Source organism: Canis aureus, chromosome 8, assembly GCF_053574225.1.
Source record: "Canis aureus isolate CA01 chromosome 8, VMU_Caureus_v.1.0, whole genome shotgun sequence".
In the NCBI taxonomy this organism is placed as follows: domain Eukaryota; kingdom Metazoa; phylum Chordata; class Mammalia; order Carnivora; family Canidae; genus Canis; species Canis aureus.
The window spans coordinates 76,772,323-76,789,136 of NC_135618.1; the positions used below are offsets into that span (position 1 = coordinate 76,772,323).

The following is a 16,814-nucleotide window of genomic DNA, read 5'->3' on the forward strand; positions in this document are numbered from 1 at the left end:
TTTTCATTATGAACCCTCCATATGCCTGGATTTGTTACAATCTGCAGTGTTGACCTGATCTTTCAAAAAAATTATAAACACATGAGAGAGGCTATGAATGAGATCTTTTATAATAACATCAAAAGACTTTGTTTTGGCTGCTCTGACGTCATTTTTACATTTCTTCAGTTTCCGGCCTCTCTTGCTTAGGGTTGAACTTAATATTTTGTGACCTTCAACTCAGAACTTACACTGAAGTTCTGAAAAACTAAGAAATATTCTTCTACAAAACATCCACAAGAGGGCAGTCCAACAATCTTTAGTATTTAGTACTACAGAAAAACAGACGTTGATTCGTTTATGTTCGCCTTAGAATCTTTACCTAGAAAGCACTAAATAGCTGTGGTCTTCACAATGAAGAAACCTGCAGCATATACATCTACAGCATCTATCTACTTTAGACAGTATTCAATGTCTATTATTAACACTCTTAACACTATTAAGTCAGAATACATCGTATTAAGTAGATATGTGAAATTGTGAAAGTCAGGGCCCAGACGGGCCCCTACTGCTAACAGTCCCTTTTCACTATCTCCTACTTCTACACCAACCATCAATAACAAGCTTAGAACTCTCCATTCTCCTGAGGTAGAAGCAAGTTTCAGACAGTGACCATCAGACACCACCAACCAGCTGGAATTGGGCACAAGAGATAAAAATCCACCCACCACCCCAGAAAGGAAAAATGTATGTTGGAAAAGGGAAAAAAGAAGATTGAAAAAAAAAAAATTAGGGGATCCCTGGGTGGCGCAGCGGTTTGGCGCCTGCCTTTGGCCCAGGGCGCGATCCTGGAGACCCAGGATCGAATCCCACATCAGGCTCCCGGTGCATGGAGCCTGCTTCTCCCTCTGCCTGTGTCTCTGCCTCTCTCTCTCTCTCTCTCTGTGACTATCATAAATAAATAAAAATTAAAAAAAAAAAAAATTAGAAGAACCAATTCCATTTTTAGAAGCAATCTTATATCAGAAAACCCAACAAAAAGTATCACGTAAAGTTTTTACCTTTGCTGTTCCAGTCTGGGAACCATAGAAAATCTTCACTCCAGATACAAAGACTTCCTTGTTTTGAAGAGAGATACAACCATTTGTCATCAAATCCCCGGTTGCTTTTGGAACAGATTTCTCCTGTGATTTCTTGCCCTTTAAAATAAACAACTGCACAAAATTCATCAAGTTTGAATCTTTTTCTAACTCCAATAGGGATGAAAACTAGCACAGATACTGATTTTACTATTCTGTTAATCTTTCTGCTGTACTCTGCAAATATTAACCTCTTGGTATAATTAGGTCCTTTAAAGGCTGGATCCACAAGTTTTTAAGACTGTAAAGATTCCTAAGACAAAACTATATGTACATTCACCCATAATGTGCTTTAGTGGAGTAACAGTAGGAATTGATTTACTGATCCTTAATTATGGTAAGAAAAGAGAAGACTACTGTCCCTTGAAGACGCTAAACAGATTTTTTTTTACAAAAGTTTTAGTTTTCATTACAAAATCTTCCTGTATCTTAAGACTGAGACTCCAAAGCCCAGCAAAGAGAACATAAATAACTTAGTCTATAATAACTGAGAATAAATGATTTAGGCATTAAAAGAAAAGGTCTGGAGACCAACAAACATTAAGAGTGACCTTTGTTCCTCTTAGCTTTCCTGAAAATCTTAGAAAATCTGCACTGTAAATTATAGATCTAATGCCTTAATACTCTCATATAAAAAATAACCACTTACCTGCTTCCTGATGACAATCTGGAAACAAATCCAAAGGCTAATGCCAAAGGCAAAGCCCAAATATATGTAAAACCTGTTTATCCATAATGATATCACAGGTGAAGAGAAGTCCCATGTATCCGAAAAAGGATCTAAATTTAAAATGATACATACACGTAATTTTATTTAAAGCTACATATACAAAGCTACTCATCCTTATTTTTAAGAATAAAAAATAAAATAAAACCAACTTTCGTATTGAACTCGGCTAAAGGGATCCCTGGGTGGCGCAGCGGTTTGGCGCCTGCCTTTGGCCCAGGGCGCGATCCTGGAGACCCGGGATCGAATCCCACGTCAGGCTCCCGGTGCACGGAGCCTGCTTCTCCCTCTGCCTGTGTCTCTGCCTCTCTCTCTCTCTGTGCGACTATCATAAATAAAATAAAAATTAAAAAAAAAAAAAAAAAAAAAAAGTGAACTCGGCTAAGAAACCTATAGAAAAATCAACTCTAATAAAAATAATAAACCACTGCATGTAAACGATAATGATAAAGTTAACATAACGATAATGCTAACTCCGAAAAAGACACAGAATTGTTCCTTCATTTGGACAGAGCATTAGGAAGCAAAGAACTCGAAACTCTTCGTGTGGAATCGTGAATTAACTTTGCTGTTTTCTGTGGCCCATAAGAAAATGAGGGGTTCTCAACCGACATCACACCTCTTGTTTGGGAGGGACGTATGGCTGCAACCGGCCTCAAACGTCGAACCGGGAGGCAGTTTCAGAAGGGGGAACCTGAATGTACAGGCGGGAAGGCCCGAGGGCCCTCAACACACGTGGGCAAGCGGAGTGAGCAGTTTTCTCGTCGTTTCACTCGAGGCCAGAGGCACAGCTGCCTCTGCTCTCAGCCCCAGCCTCACGAGGCGGAGCCCGGCGGCCCTCAGCCGCTCGGGCCCGGGCTGACGAGCGCCGCCGCCGCCGCCGCCGCCGCCGCCTCTGAAGGACCGCCCGACCGCGCGCTCCGCCCCGACAGGCTCCTACACAGACGGCTTCCTCTCCCCTCCCGCCTCACGGATTCTGCCCGCCGGGGGCCCTTACCCATTCTCTTCAGAGCCCAAGCCCTGCGGCCCGACACACGAGGCCTGCAGACCTGAGAAACCTGGCGGCCGGCGAGGACATCAGGGGACGACTACAGCTACCTCGGAGCACTAGCGTCGCACCCCAAACCCGCCGCGCTGGGGGCCGCCATGCCACTCGCCAGCCCGATGGGATTGGCTCAGAGGGGAAGGGGCGGGCCCCGAGGGAAGCCCCGCCCAGAGCTCCGCGCGTTGGAACCGCAGCCCTCCCGGCCCCGCTCGGATTGGCTAAGAGGGGAAGGGGCGGATCCCAAGGGAAGCCCCGCCCACGGCTGAGGGACAGCAGCGCGGAGCCGGTCCAAACGCTCCCGTTTTGGAGCCGAGGGGCAAGGGGCGGGCCCTAAGGGAATGAGGCCATGGAAGGCGGGGCACAGGGGAAGAAACCGGGGAAAGACGGCGTTGAGGGGATGTCGTCAACCGAATGCAATGTTTGGTCCCGTTTGGACCTCAGTTGAGACACACTGTAAAAAAGGCATTATTTCGGGAAATTTGGCTATGGCCGGGCTGTTAGAGGGTATTAAGAATCTCGGTCGATCTTGTTGGGTGCGTCTGTGAGAATACAATGACGTGTTTAAAGCTAGGAGCTTGTCACTTGCTTTAAACCACTCCCAACAAAAAAATAGGACAAGAATGACAAAATGTTGATAATTGTTGAAGTGGGAGGATGGGCTTAAGGGAGTTGTTCATCATACTTTTTTCTCGACTTCTTTATCTTACAACTTTTTCCACAATAAAAGGGGAAGGTGGGTGTGGCCCCGAGCTGCGGAACTCCCGGTCGCTAAAGCATCAACGTCGCCAGCAAATCAGAGCTCTTGAGCTCATGCGGGAACTGCATTACGTCACGGCAGAGCGCCTCTCCTGCCGGGCGCGGAGCGATGTCGTAAAAGCCACAGTGCGCAGGCGTCGCTGCTCGCTTCTCGTCTGCCGGGTTCGGCCACAGCGGACGCCTGCGCAGTAAGTCCGCCGGCCGTGCTGTGGCGGCCGCCTGGGCAGTTGGCGGTCGGGCCGCGCGCCGCCGGGTCGTTGCAGGAGGTGCCGGCGGCCCTGAGGCGGGCGGCGCGGGCGTGTGAGCAGCGGCCATGTCCATCTTCACCCCCACCAACCAGATCCGCCTCACCAACGTGGCGGTGGTGCGCATGAAGCGCGCCGGGAAGCGCTTCGAGATCGCCTGCTACAAAAACAAAGTGGTGGGCTGGCGGAGCGGCGTGTGAGTGAGCCTCCCCCTGCGGGCGGACGGGGCCTCGGGCCGCGGGGCAGGGCCGCCGCGAGCACTCGCTGCCGCTCCCGGCGTAGCGCGTCGTCACGGCCCTTGTCCGCTTGGGCGGTGACTTAAGAGCTACGGCCAAGGGGCCCCACCTGGGGGTCTGCCGCCGCCGTACCGCTGAGGGGCCGCGACCGAGTCTTCGGCCGTTCGTAGGTCTCCGCCCGCTGGTCCCCGGTGCTGCCATCTAGGGGTCGGGGGCCCTGGCGGCGGCGCCGCGCCCCGCGCCCCGCGCCCCGCCCCGCCCGGCACCCCGCGCCCCGCCCTGCACCCCGCGCCCCACCCCGCCGCGCCCTCCGCGGACCCCCTGCGGCCCGCCTCCCCCTCCCAGGCGGTTTTCTCCCGAGGAGACGTGCGTGGGGCCGCAGACGCGGCGCTCAGTTTCCAGGGCTCCCTCTCCCTGGGGGTCAGTCGGGAGCATTTGCTGTTTCTTGCTTTTTATATTGTTGCCATCTTGTATCTGTGAATGAATTTCCAAGTTTCTCCTGTGTTCACTTAGAATTTTCTCTTCTGTCCTAAGGGAAAAAGACCTTGATGAAGTTCTGCAGACCCACTCAGTGTTCGTAAACGTTTCTAAAGGTCAGGTTGCAAAGAAGGAAGATCTGATCAGTGCCTTTGGAACAGACGACCAGACAGAAATCTGTAAGCAGGTGAGTTCCAGCAGCTACAGCCTCATCAACCCTAATGTTCTTTATAGCAGAACGACCTAGAGGTATGTTAAGCTTTAAAACATTATTTTGGGGGGAGTGGATTATCCTACGATAATTTGACCTAAACATCATCACTTCTTTTTGTTTGTTTTTTTTTTTTTAAGAGAAAGGGGTGGGGGAGGGGCAAAGGGAGAGGGAAAGAGAAAATCTCAAGCAGGCTCCATGCCCAGCACGGAACCCAACTCGGAACCCAGCTGGGGGCTTGATGTCACATGATGGTGACCTGAGCCCCACTCAAAAGTCAGAGGCTTAATGAGCTGAGCCACCCAGGTGTCTCTGTGGCATCACTTTGTTAATTGAAGTATAATTAAATTAGGGATAAGTCCTGTCACCGCCTGTCACTGAAGTGTTACTATAGTCTTACTAAATATAGTACATATGCTGTTCTTTTCTTCTGTGACTTATTTTAAAATGAAAAGTTTGAACCTCTTAATCCCCCTTATTTTCACCTATTCCCCGCCCACCTCCCCTCTAGCAACTAGTTCTCTCTAGTTAAGAGTCTGTCTTTTTGTCTCTTTTTGTTTGTTCGTCTGCTTTGTCTTAAATTCCACATATGTGTGAAATCATGCAGTGCTAGTCTTTCTTTGACTTCTTCCACTTAGCATTATACCCTGTAGGTCCACCCACATCATTGCAAATGGCAAGACTTACTCTTTTTGATGGCTGAGTACTATTCCATTGTGTATACATCTTCATCCTTTCATCTGTCAGTGGACACTTAGGTTGTCCTAAGTCCAGTGTCCAATATCATAGCTGTTATCAGAAAGGCTGCAGTAAACATAAGGGTGCATGTATCTTCAAGTCAGTGTTTCTGTTTTTGGGGGGTAAATACCCAGAGATGTGATTACTGGATCATATGGTAGTTCTACTTCTAATTTTTTGAGGAACCTCCACACTTTCCCACAGTGGCTGCACCAGTTTGCATTCCCGCCAACAGTTCATGAGAGTTCCTTTTTCTCTACGTCGTCACCAACACCATTTCTTGTTTTATTTTCATCCTAGCCGTTCTGACAGGTGTGAGGTGATAACTCATTATGGTTTTGATTTGCATTCCCTTGATGCAAATCATGTGATGTTGAGCATCTTTTCATGTGTCTGTTGGCCTTCTGGATGTCTTCTTAGAGAAAATGTCTGTTGAGGTTCTCTGTTTTAATAAGATTATTTGGCTTCTTTGTTGTGCAGTGCTGTTTTTAATAATTCAGGACATGAACAATTTTGCCAAGTCTCTAAAAATTAAATCTACTGAGTTGCCTTATTTTGTCCATTTATATGTTTGTAGTGGAATATTCCTGAAAATAGAATTTCTTTTCAGGGTTTTCACCGTTTACAACTTTTACTAAATTGCCCTTTTCTCCACCTAAATAAGTCAAGATATTCGAGCACAAGATAATCCAGTATATCCTTTAGGTGAAGGTCAAATTATTTCTTGTAAATCAATAGCTGAGAAGGATGGAATTTAATTTTCTCCCCAAGTTCTTAATTCTTGTGGTTAGTTAACAAGTGACGTGCAATAAAGACATTGCTTATTTAAACCTGTTGGGGTTTTTTTTTAGATTTTAACTAAAGGGGAGGTTCAAGTATCAGATAAAGAACGGCATACGCAGCTGGAGCAGATGTTCAGGGACATTGCAACTATCGTAGCTGACAAGTGTGTGAACCCTGAAACAAAGAGACCGTATACTGTTATCCTTATTGAGAGAGCCATGAAGGACATCCACTATTCAGTCAAAACCAATAAGAGTACAAAACAGCAGGTGAGTGGCTTTTAATGTCAAAAGGTGTCCACGTGAAAATCAATTTTCTCTGAAGAAAACATTAAAATAGTCGGTCTGTAATAATAAAATACTAGTTGGAAGCACTTGGGTCGGAGATTTGGGGGAGGGAGGAGGAGAAGATGGGGCTCGTAGGGAGGAGCAATGGAATTTTTTTTTAACAAAGTACAAATGTACTACAACTCTCATCTCCTTTCCAAATCAGACCTTTAGAGATAAAACTTGGAGTTTTTTTTTTTTTTAATTTTTTTTTTTTCAATTTTTATTTATTTATGATAGTCACAGAGAGAGAGAGAGAGGCAGAGACATAGGCCGAGGGAGAAGCAGGCTCCATGCACCGGGAGCCCGATGTGGGATTCGATCCCGGGTCTCCAGGATCACGCCCTGGGCCAAAGGCAGGCGCCAAACCGCTGCGCCACCCAGGGATCCCAAAACTTGGAGTTTTAAAGAGTTATTCCAACTCTGTATTTTAGATTTTATTTATTTATATGTACTTCACATGCCACACGAGTCATCTTTATAAAGGGAACAGTTCAGTGGTCTATTCACAAAGTTCCTGCAGTCTGCCCTAATTTGACAATATTTCCATTGCCACCAAAAGAAACTCTTGTCAACATTAGCAGTCACTCCTTGTTTTCTCCCTCTTACAAGTGTTTGGCAAATTTGTTTTCTGTTTTCTGTGGACTTTTCTATTCCAGACATTTCATATAAATGGAATCATACAATATGTGTCCTTTAAAGGTTCCTACCTGTTATTGTACATGTCAGTACTTCATTCGTTCTTAGGACTTGATAATAACTTGTGTGGAAATACCATATTTTGTTCATGAATATTGGAGTTGTCTAATCCACCGTTTTTATTACAGCCAAACTGGATGTATCATTCTTTTTTTTTTTTTTTTTTGGATGTATCATTCTGGTTTTGATTTGCATTTCCCTGGTAACTATGATTTCAGCATATTTTCATGTGATCTTTAGAAAAATCACTACTTGGACAATTTTTCAATCATTTGTGTTTTCATTATCAAGTTGTAAGGGTTCTGTATATATTCTGGATACTGATACCTCATCAAATGTGTGATTTGCTAGTATTTTCTCCTATTTAATGGGTTGTCTTTTCACTTTGTTGTTAGTTTTTTGAACCACAAAAGTTTGTGTTCTGTAAGTGCAATTTATCTATTTTTTCCTACTGATGTTTCTGTTGTCTGTGTCCTGTCGAAGAACCGCCGCCTAATTCAGCCAGGTGGAAACTGCTTTGTTTTGAATCCCTTAGAAAGTAATGCAGCAGAAGGGGCAAAGAAGTGGCCATTGTTTTCAATTTTGTCTTGCTAGGCTTTGGAGGTGATAAAGCAGTTAAAGGAGAAAATGCAGATCGAACGTGCTCACATGAGACTCCGGTTCCTTCTCCCAGTGAATGAAGGGAAGAAGCTGAAAGAAAAGCTCAAGCCACTGATCAAGGTCATAGAGAGTGAAGACTACGGTCAGCAGTTAGAAATTGTAAGACAAAACACTCTTACTCTTTTGCTTCCTTGTTACCAAAGTAGTCTGTTCTCTAGTCATAAATGTGTAATGAATATTTAGAAGGTAAGAACAGTAAGACATTTCCAGAAACCTCTTATTAATTAAGTAATAAGTAAAAATGTAAAGGTCTAAGTGAAATTAAGTTGTAGTTAAACACACTTTGGATTTTTTTTAGGTGATTCTATGCTTATTTTGGATGAGAGTATATGTTTTACAGTGAGTCTCTTATTATGAGGAAATTGGAAATAAGACCAGTTGAACAGCCTCATTTACGACAGAACTTTTTTTTTTTTTTTTTTTAAGATCCATTTATTTATTTGAGAGAAAGAGAATCTCAAGCCGACTCCATGTTGAGCTCGGGGCCAGATACAGGGCTCAATCCTACAACCCTGAATTCATGACCTGAGCTGAAACCAAGGGTTAGGTGGTCAACCAACTGAACCACCCAGGTGCCCTATCACAGAACATTTTATAGAAGCAGCCAAAGAATTTTGTCTTAGAACCTCACCCTACAGTGTCAGACACAGTATAGATTCCATTGTCTGCAAACTCATCCCTTAGGACTTTGCAGCAGCTTCAGTTCAAATGAACTCTAGACTGGGATTGTTGAGCATTTCATTCTAAACCTGAAACAACACATCTGACATTCTGAAGTTGTCAAATCTTTTCAAAACTTTACACGTGATTTCTAAATGGGCCTTTCAAGATTTTCTCCTTCAGATGCCAATAAAAAGAGGTACTTTCCTGGAACTATAAATGTTCATGCTAAATTTTAGTACAAAAAGAACTATACTTTTCTAGTCCCATTCACTTTACAGCCAAGAAATCCAGAGAAGTCCTCAGACAAGGAGGTTGATGCCCGTCATAGGGCCTACATGCATAAAGACAGTAGAAGGTTCTGGAAGACAGTATGAAGGTTCCTCAGTTGAAAATTAAGTACACTACAATATAGCAATTGCACTACGAGGCATTTACCCAAAGACGCTGATTTGAAGGAGTACGTGCACCCTGGTGTTTATAGCAGTATTATCAACAATAGCCAAACTATAGAAAGAGCCCAAGTGTCCATCATCTGATGAATGGATAAAGTTGTGGTGTGTATACACACACACACACACACACACACAGTGGAATATTATTCAGATATCAAAAAGAATGAAATCTTAGCATTTGCAATTATGTGGATGGAACTAGAGGGTATTATTCCAAATGAAATAAGTCAGAGAAAGACAAATATCATAAGATTTCACTCATGTGGAATTTAAGAAACCTAGCAGGTGAAAATAAGAGGGGAAAGACAAAAATAGAGATGCAAGCCATAAAAGACTCTTAATGATGGAGGACAAATTGAGGGTTGATGGAGAGAGGAGATAGGTGGGGGATGGCCTTAAGGAGGGCACTAGTTATGATGAGCACTGGTTGCTATTATGTAAGCTTGAGTCACTAAATTCTACTCTTGAAACCAAAATTTCATTGTTATCTAACTAGAGTTTAAATAAAAATTGGGGGGGGGGGGGGAGACGCTGGACTAGAACCCCGTCTGCTCCCCTGTGCATTGTCTTCGCTCTTTCATTGTAGAACTGTAGCAGCAGGGACATCCGGAAAGTGTCATGTGTTTGTCTTAGAGGAGCTAAAGCCGTGTTCATACTGTTGCTTTGCTCATCTTCATGTGGTGAGCAGCTGTGTTCCGTGTTTCAGGTGTGTCTAATTGACCCGGGCTGCTTCAGAGAAATTGATGAGCTAATAAAAAAGGAGACAAAAGGCAAAGGTTCTTTGGAAGTACTCAACTTGAAAGATGTGGAAGAAGGAGATGAGAAATTTGAATAACATCCATCAAGCTCTTCAGCTCTAAAACACTAAAGTATTTTCTTTTCCCACAGTCCTCTTTTCTGTGGTCTGCTAAATACTTGCTCAAACTGTTGGACATTTTCCATCTTTGTGGTAACGTATACACAAAAAGACTTTCCTAATGAGTATTACACTGTGGGATTCATTTAGTTTTAATGATAAAGTGGGGTTTTAGGCAAAAACGAAAAATCCAAGCTGCAGAGGGCAGAGTAACGTTGCTACTGTCTCGTGCCTTGTACTTCCCAATGTGCAATTTATCCGAGGCAACTCTTGTGGGTAAAAAGTTAAACTTTGCACATTATATGTGATAAAATAAATGCGGGAGGGTATGACAATATGACAAAAGGAGTGTTTGCTGAAGAAAACATAATGTCTTATTTGTACTTAATGAAACATGTGGCCTAATACAAAGTTTGGATGATGACTTCCTGATTATCTGAAAAATAGTTCTGTGATGACTGCAGGACTGAAGGAATATTCGTTAAATGTGCTGCCATAAACTAGATTATTCTCGGTAAAGAATAAAGTCATTTGTTTCTAATCCTTAAAGTTTATAATATATATTAATATAGCTGAATTATATGTAACCAATAAAACCACTCTTTATTTTTATTAACCTGTGTCTTGTGTTTCTAGACAGCTTCTAAGCTCCCTTTTCTCTGCCTTCTGCCTGGTAGGGTTGGAGAGTTCTCAGCAGGATGAAATAAGTCCTTTGAGGAATGGCGAGTGGTTAGAACAGGGCCTGTTCTGATGGACACCTGATAAATCTTAATCATTTAGGAAGTAATTGAATATAAGTATTTTAGTACTTAAACACTTAAATGGACCACGTGCAAGTTTTTAAAAATCTGCTTGTCTTCAAAGGAGATACTCTATAGTGTTTTACTCAAAATGAACATGTGGTTGTGTTTCGTGGACAGAACTTTTTAACTGAGAGTTTTTGAATTGAACAGGTCCAGATGGGTTTTATAAGCACATAGAATTCACTGCTGATACAAGCACTCAGAAATGGTCCATTTGAAATTATGAAGTTAAAGTTGCTTCTCATAGTGTTAGAAGAAATACTCCTGCTTGATAAGTTGAGAACACTATATGTAATGTTGAATTACTGTTTTGATAACAGTCCTTAAGATGGCCCTCTGATTCCATTTTACTGGTACAGATTATTGTTTCATAAAGATGATCTAAACTCAAAGGCCCAGAAAATAATTTTAGCCAGTGAAGCTTATCTCCAGCTTAGATAATCAGTGTTTCAGGTTGGAAGTCCTCAAGATTGGAAATGTTCAGTAGATGCATCTTGAGTAGGAAAGTTCACCAGTTAGAACATCTCCTTTAGTTTTTCTCATCCTCATTATTCATCTCCTAAAAAGCCAGACCTTTAAGAAATGTCAAATGTAGATCACCTGTGAGTCACACATTAAACATTAAAAACTGTTTGCCTTATATAAATCTCATTACTCAAAAGTAGGTAAAAATTTTGGTTCTCAATCATGCTCCCAGGACCGGTGCTATAATGGGTTGTTTTAAAGTTCTAAGGATTGAGCTGTTTTCTTTTGCTTTCTCAATATAAGCTGTATTGTGTATGTTTGGTCAAAATGATATTTTAGAATTAGTCCTTTCCTGTTGGCATAGCTTCTTTCTGCGAAGCGTTGCTTATACCCATTCACAATTGCTCCAGCCCATGGACCTCACACCACTTTGAAACCCCTCATAGGCCTGGATTTCACCCTATGTTGCGTTCTGGAGAGCGGCTTACAAAATTCCCACCTGGCATGCTAGATGGTGAGCTCCTCAAGGGCAGGAGATGAGCCATTGTGCCTTTGGACCCAATAGACGTGGGTTAAATGTCTGTGGATTGATACGTGCTCTCTCAGTGAGGGCTGGCAGAGGTGAGGATGGGAGATGACAAATTTGTCCAGTGAATGACTTGGTCAAATCCCTCTTTAAAGCTAGAAAGGGTGTCAAGCTTTGAGCTAAGGCTTCCCACCCTTCATACTGATGCATGCTAATATGCCACTTGGTTTCTGGTCTGCACAGATGCACAGATTTCCCCCACCCCCACCACCCCCAGCCCTCGGAGTCTCTGCCTGCAACCAGTCTCTCTTACATTTATTTGCCCCAGGCTGTCATAAACACCTGTACTCTATGGACTGTGATGGGAAATGGGGTAGAATTCCCTGGGCGGCTCAGCGGTTAGTGCCCACCTTCGGCCCAGGGTGTGATCCTGGAGTCCTGGGATCAAGTCCCACATCAGGCTTCCTGCATGGAGCCTGCTTCTCCCTCTGCCTGTGTCTCTGCCTCTTGCTCTCTCTCTGTGTCTCTCATGAATGAATAAATAAAATCTTAAAAAAAAAAAAAACTCCTAAGCAGTAGCTAACACCATTGATTTTTTTTTTTTTTCTTGCATGCTACCCTCAAGCCCACATCATGAGGTTCTCTACAACTTTGGTAGTAATGAGTCTCGTTATCTTTGTAAGTTTTTTGCCAGCCTGCTCACATTACTGAAATTCAAAGTATTGGTTATTGGAAAACATTTTTCTGCTGCTGTACAATGGTGGATGGTTGCACATATTTTGCCATTGACAGTAATAGCTGAGGGGACAATGGCCATTGATTTTTCATTTCCATGTGTATATACCTATCATGGTACTTGGAAAGTTAATGAGTATAAGTGGAATTTTATGGCAACAATTCCGAGCTAAAAGTATAATCTTGACCTAAATATCATTTGGCTATTGCAGCTCCTACAGAGGAATGATTTCACAATACACCTAGTTGAGTTGCTGGGGCCCGTTCCAAATACCCTGGAAGAGTCTTCGGTTTCACCAAATTCCTAGTTGGATAAGATTTCTGGTTAACAGAGAGTGGAGGTAAATGAGTTGTGGAGTTAAAGAAGGCAGAGTCATTTTTACTGCAGAGGAAAGTAGACTTGTTTCCTACACTCACACCATATCTCAGGATGTTTTTCCATCTGTTGAGCCACTTGAATGCCCAAAAAATTCATGGTAGAACTCTTCTTGTGGTCACCAAGGATAGTTAACATACTTTTCAAGTGATGAGGTCCACAGGCTTATTTCTTACTGTCACATGGAGAGAGAAAATGAATCAAGACTAGAAATCTTGCATGTAATTAAGGTAAAATAGTTTATGGATTTACAAATAAAACTTTGCAGATTATATGGATACAAGAGTGGTTCAATATTCAATTTCACAACATCAAAAAGAAAGGATAAAAACTATATGATCATTTCAATAGATGTAGAAAAACCATGTGACAACACATCCATTCATGATAAAAACTCAACAAAGTAGGTTTAGAGGGAACACATCTCAATATAATAAAGGCCTTATATGAAGAACCCATCACTATCCTCTTAACTCGATGGCAAGAAAGCTTTTTCTGTAAGTTAAGGAACAAGACAAGGATGTCCACTCTCACTTTTATTCAACTTAGTACTGGAAATCCTAGCCACAGCAATCAGACAAGAAAAAGGAATAAAAGGCATCCAGATTACTTTTTTTTTTTTTTTTTTTTTTTTTTTTTGCATCCAGATTTCTAAGGAAGAAATAAAACTCACTATTTGCAGGCGCCTGAGTGGCTCAGTTGATTAAGCATCTGCCTTTAGCTTGGGCTGTGATCTCAGGGTCTGGGATCAAGTCCCTCATCCACCTCCCTGCTCAGTAGGGAGCCTGCTTCTCCCTCTGCCTCTCTCCCCCTTCTTGTGCTCTCTCTCTCTCTCTCTCTCTCACTCACACTCTCTCTCAAATGAATAATTTAAAAAAAAATATTTGCAAATGACATGATACTAAGAAAACCCCAAATAACCCACCAAAAAACTACTAGAACTGATAAATGAATTTGATAAGATGCAGGATACAAAATAAGTGTACAGAAATCCATTGCATTTCTATACACTAATAATGAAGCAGCAGGACACCTGGGGGGCTCAGTTAAGCGACCAACTCTTGATTTTGGATCAGGTTGTGATCTTAGAGTCATGAGATTGAGCCCTGTGTCAGGCTCCTTGCTCATCGGGAATCTGCTTAAGACTCTTTCCTTCTGCTTCTCTCCCTGCCCCCTCCTCTCCGCCACTCAAACAAATCTCTTTCTCTCAAACAAATCTTAGAGAAAAAAAAAAAAAAAAGGGCAGCAAAAAGAAACTAAGAAAACAATCCCATTTACAATTGCATCAAAAATAATAAAAATACCTGGAATAAACTTAACCAAGGAGGTGAAAGATGCTGTACTCAAACCTGTAAAGCACCAATGAAAGAAATTGAAGATGACACAAACAAATGGAAAGGCATCCCATGCTCGTGGACTGGAAGAACAAATACTGTTAAAAAGTCCATACTACCCAGAGCAATGTAGAGATTTAATGCAATCTCTACCACAACACTAGCAACATTTTTCACAGAACAAGAACAAATAATCTTAAATTTTATATGGAACTACAAAAGACACAGAATAGCCAAAGCAATCTCAAAAAAGAAAACTAAAGCTGGAAATATCACAATTTCAGATTTCAAGATGCAATACATCAAAACAGTATGGTACTAGCACAGAAGTAAACACATAGATCAATGGAACAGAACAGAAAGCTCAGAAACTCGCAATCATGTAGTCAATTAATCTTCAACGAAGAAGACATGAATAAGCAATAGGAAAAAGTCTAACAAATCGTGTTGGGAAAACTGGACCACTTTCTCATACCATGCACAAAAATAACTCAAAATGGATTAAAAGACCTAGATGTGAGCTATGAAACCATAAAAATCCTAGAAGAGAACACAAACAGTAATTTCTTTGACATCAGCGGTAGCAACATCTTTCTAGATATGTCTCCTGATAAAAAGGAAACAAAAGAAAAATAAACTGTTAGGACTACATCAAAATTTTTATTTTGTTTAAGTTTAAGTTTTTGTTTAAGTTTTTTTTAAAACTTCTGCACACCAAAGGAAACAACAAAACTAAAAGACAACCTACTGAATGAGAGAGGATATTTGCAAATGACAGATCTGATAAAGGGTTAGTATGCAACATACATAAAGGGCTTGCACACGCAATTCAACACCAACCCCCCCCCCCAATAATCCAGTTAAAAGGCAGAAGACATGAACAGACATTTCTCCAAGGAAGACATACAGAAGGCCAACAGACACATAAAAAGATGCTCAACATCATTCATTATCAGGGGAATACACTCCTGAATACAAAGAGATATTACCTCACACCTGTCAGAATGGCTAAAATGAACAACATAAGAAAAAAGTGTTGGGGAGGATGTGGAGAAAAACCCTCATGCACTGTCAATGGGAATGCAAACTGGTGCAGCCACTGTGGAAGACAGTATGGAAGGTCCTCAAAAAATTAAGAATAGAATTATCATATGATCCAGTAATGACACTACTAGGTATTTACCTGAAGGATACAAAAACACTCATTTGAAAGGATATATGCACCCCTTTGTTTATAGCAGCATTATTTCCAATAGCCAAATTATGGAAGCAAATGTCCATCAACTGATGAGGGATAAAGAATATATTTTATACACACACACACACACACACACACACACGAGAGAGAGAGAGAGAATGGAATATTATTCAGCCACAAAAAGAATGAAATCTTGCCATATGCAACATGAATAGGTCTATAAGGTGTAATACTAAGTGAAATAAGTCAAAGACAAATACCATATCACTCATATGGACTTTAAAAAACAAAACAAATGAGTAAAGAAAGAGACAAAATAAAAAAACAGATTCTTAATGATAGAGAACAAACTATGGTTACCAGAGAGGAGTGGGTAGGGGATGGATGAAATAGGTAATGCAGGGAGGAGCAAGATGGCGGGAGAGCAGGGTCCCCAAATCACCTGTCTCCACCAAACTACCTAGAAAACCTTCAAATTATCCTGAAAATCTATGAATTCGGCCTGAGATTTAAAGCGAGACCAGCTGGAATGCTACAGTGAGAAGAGTTCGCGCTTCCATCAAAGTAGGAAGACGGGGGAAAAAGAAGTAAAGGAACAAAGGCCTCCAAGGGGGAGGGGCCCGCGAGGAGCCGGGCTGAGGCCGGGGCGAGTGTCCCCAGGACAGGAGAGCCCCGTCCCGGAGACGCAGGAGCTGCACCAACCTTCCCGGGCGGAAAGGGGCTCGCAGGGAGGTGGAGCAGGACCAGGAGGGCGAGGATGCCCTCGGGCTCCAGGGACACTAACAGACACCTGCGCCCCGGCGAGTGCGCCGAGCTCCCTAAGGGCTGCAGCCGCGCAGCGCGCACGGGGGACCCGGAGCAGCTCGGGGGGCTCGGGGGGCTCCGCGGAGGGGGCTGCGGGGCGGGAGCAGCTCGGGGGGGCTTGGGGGCGGCTCCGCGGAGGGGGTTGCGCGGCCCGGGAGCGCGAATCCACCAGCGCAGGCTCCGGAGCACAGGGCGCCGGGACACAGCCCAGGATCCGGCCTCCCCCGGGACAGGCAGAGGCCGGGAGGGCCCAGGACAGCGAGGACGCTCCTGCCCCAGCTGAGCAGATCAGCGGCCCCGCCCCGGAGCCTCCAGGCCCTGCAGACCGAGAGCTCCGGAGCTACTGCGGGGGCTGACTCCAGGGCTCCAGAGCTGCCCCGCCACTGGGGCTGTTCCTCCTGCAGCCTCACGGGGTAAACAACCCCCACTGAGCCCTGCACCAGGCAGGGGCACAGCAGCTCCCCCAACTGCTAACACCTGAAAATCAGCACAGCAGGCCCCTCCCCCAGAAGACCAGCTAGACGGACAACTTCCAGAAGTCAAGGGACTTAAAGTACACAGAATCAGAAGATACTCCCCGG

At 43.3% G+C, this 16,814-nt stretch overlaps 2 protein-coding genes across 6 annotated transcripts in view; one reads left to right on the forward strand and one right to left on the reverse strand.

Moving 5' to 3' along the window:
• The window catches only part of LOC144319764 (S-adenosyl-L-methionine-dependent tRNA 4-demethylwyosine synthase TYW1), a 239,890-nt gene extending 236,859 nt beyond the window's left edge, over positions 1-3,031 (reverse strand). For 4 of the 5 annotated variants that reach the window (XR_013385495.1, XM_077908336.1, XM_077908332.1 and 1 more), the window contains exons 1-3: positions 2,843-3,031; positions 1,768-1,898; positions 1,041-1,193 (exon numbers count right to left, since the gene is read on the reverse strand). Coding sequence is in view for 4 of the 5 variants with exons in the window: in XM_077908336.1 (XP_077764462.1) it covers positions 1,041-1,193; positions 1,768-1,898; positions 2,843-2,846 (288 nt within the window). In the remaining variant the exon portion in view is untranslated. Of the gene's footprint in view, positions 1-1,040; positions 1,194-1,767; positions 1,899-2,464; positions 2,614-2,842 lie in introns of those variants that run through there. The other variant, XM_077908335.1, reaches the window with a different exon arrangement.
• Positions 3,032-3,842: 811 nt separating this feature from the next.
• SBDS (SBDS ribosome maturation factor) lies at positions 3,843-10,608 on the forward strand. The gene is made up of 5 exons (XM_077908338.1): positions 3,843-4,087; positions 4,662-4,791; positions 6,405-6,605; positions 7,956-8,120; positions 9,843-10,608. The coding sequence occupies exons 1-5, from the start codon at positions 3,960-3,962 to the stop codon at positions 9,969-9,971; spliced, it is 753 nt and encodes a 250-aa protein (XP_077764464.1). The 5' UTR covers positions 3,843-3,959; the 3' UTR covers positions 9,972-10,608.
• The last annotated feature ends 6,206 nt before the right edge of the window (positions 10,609-16,814 follow it).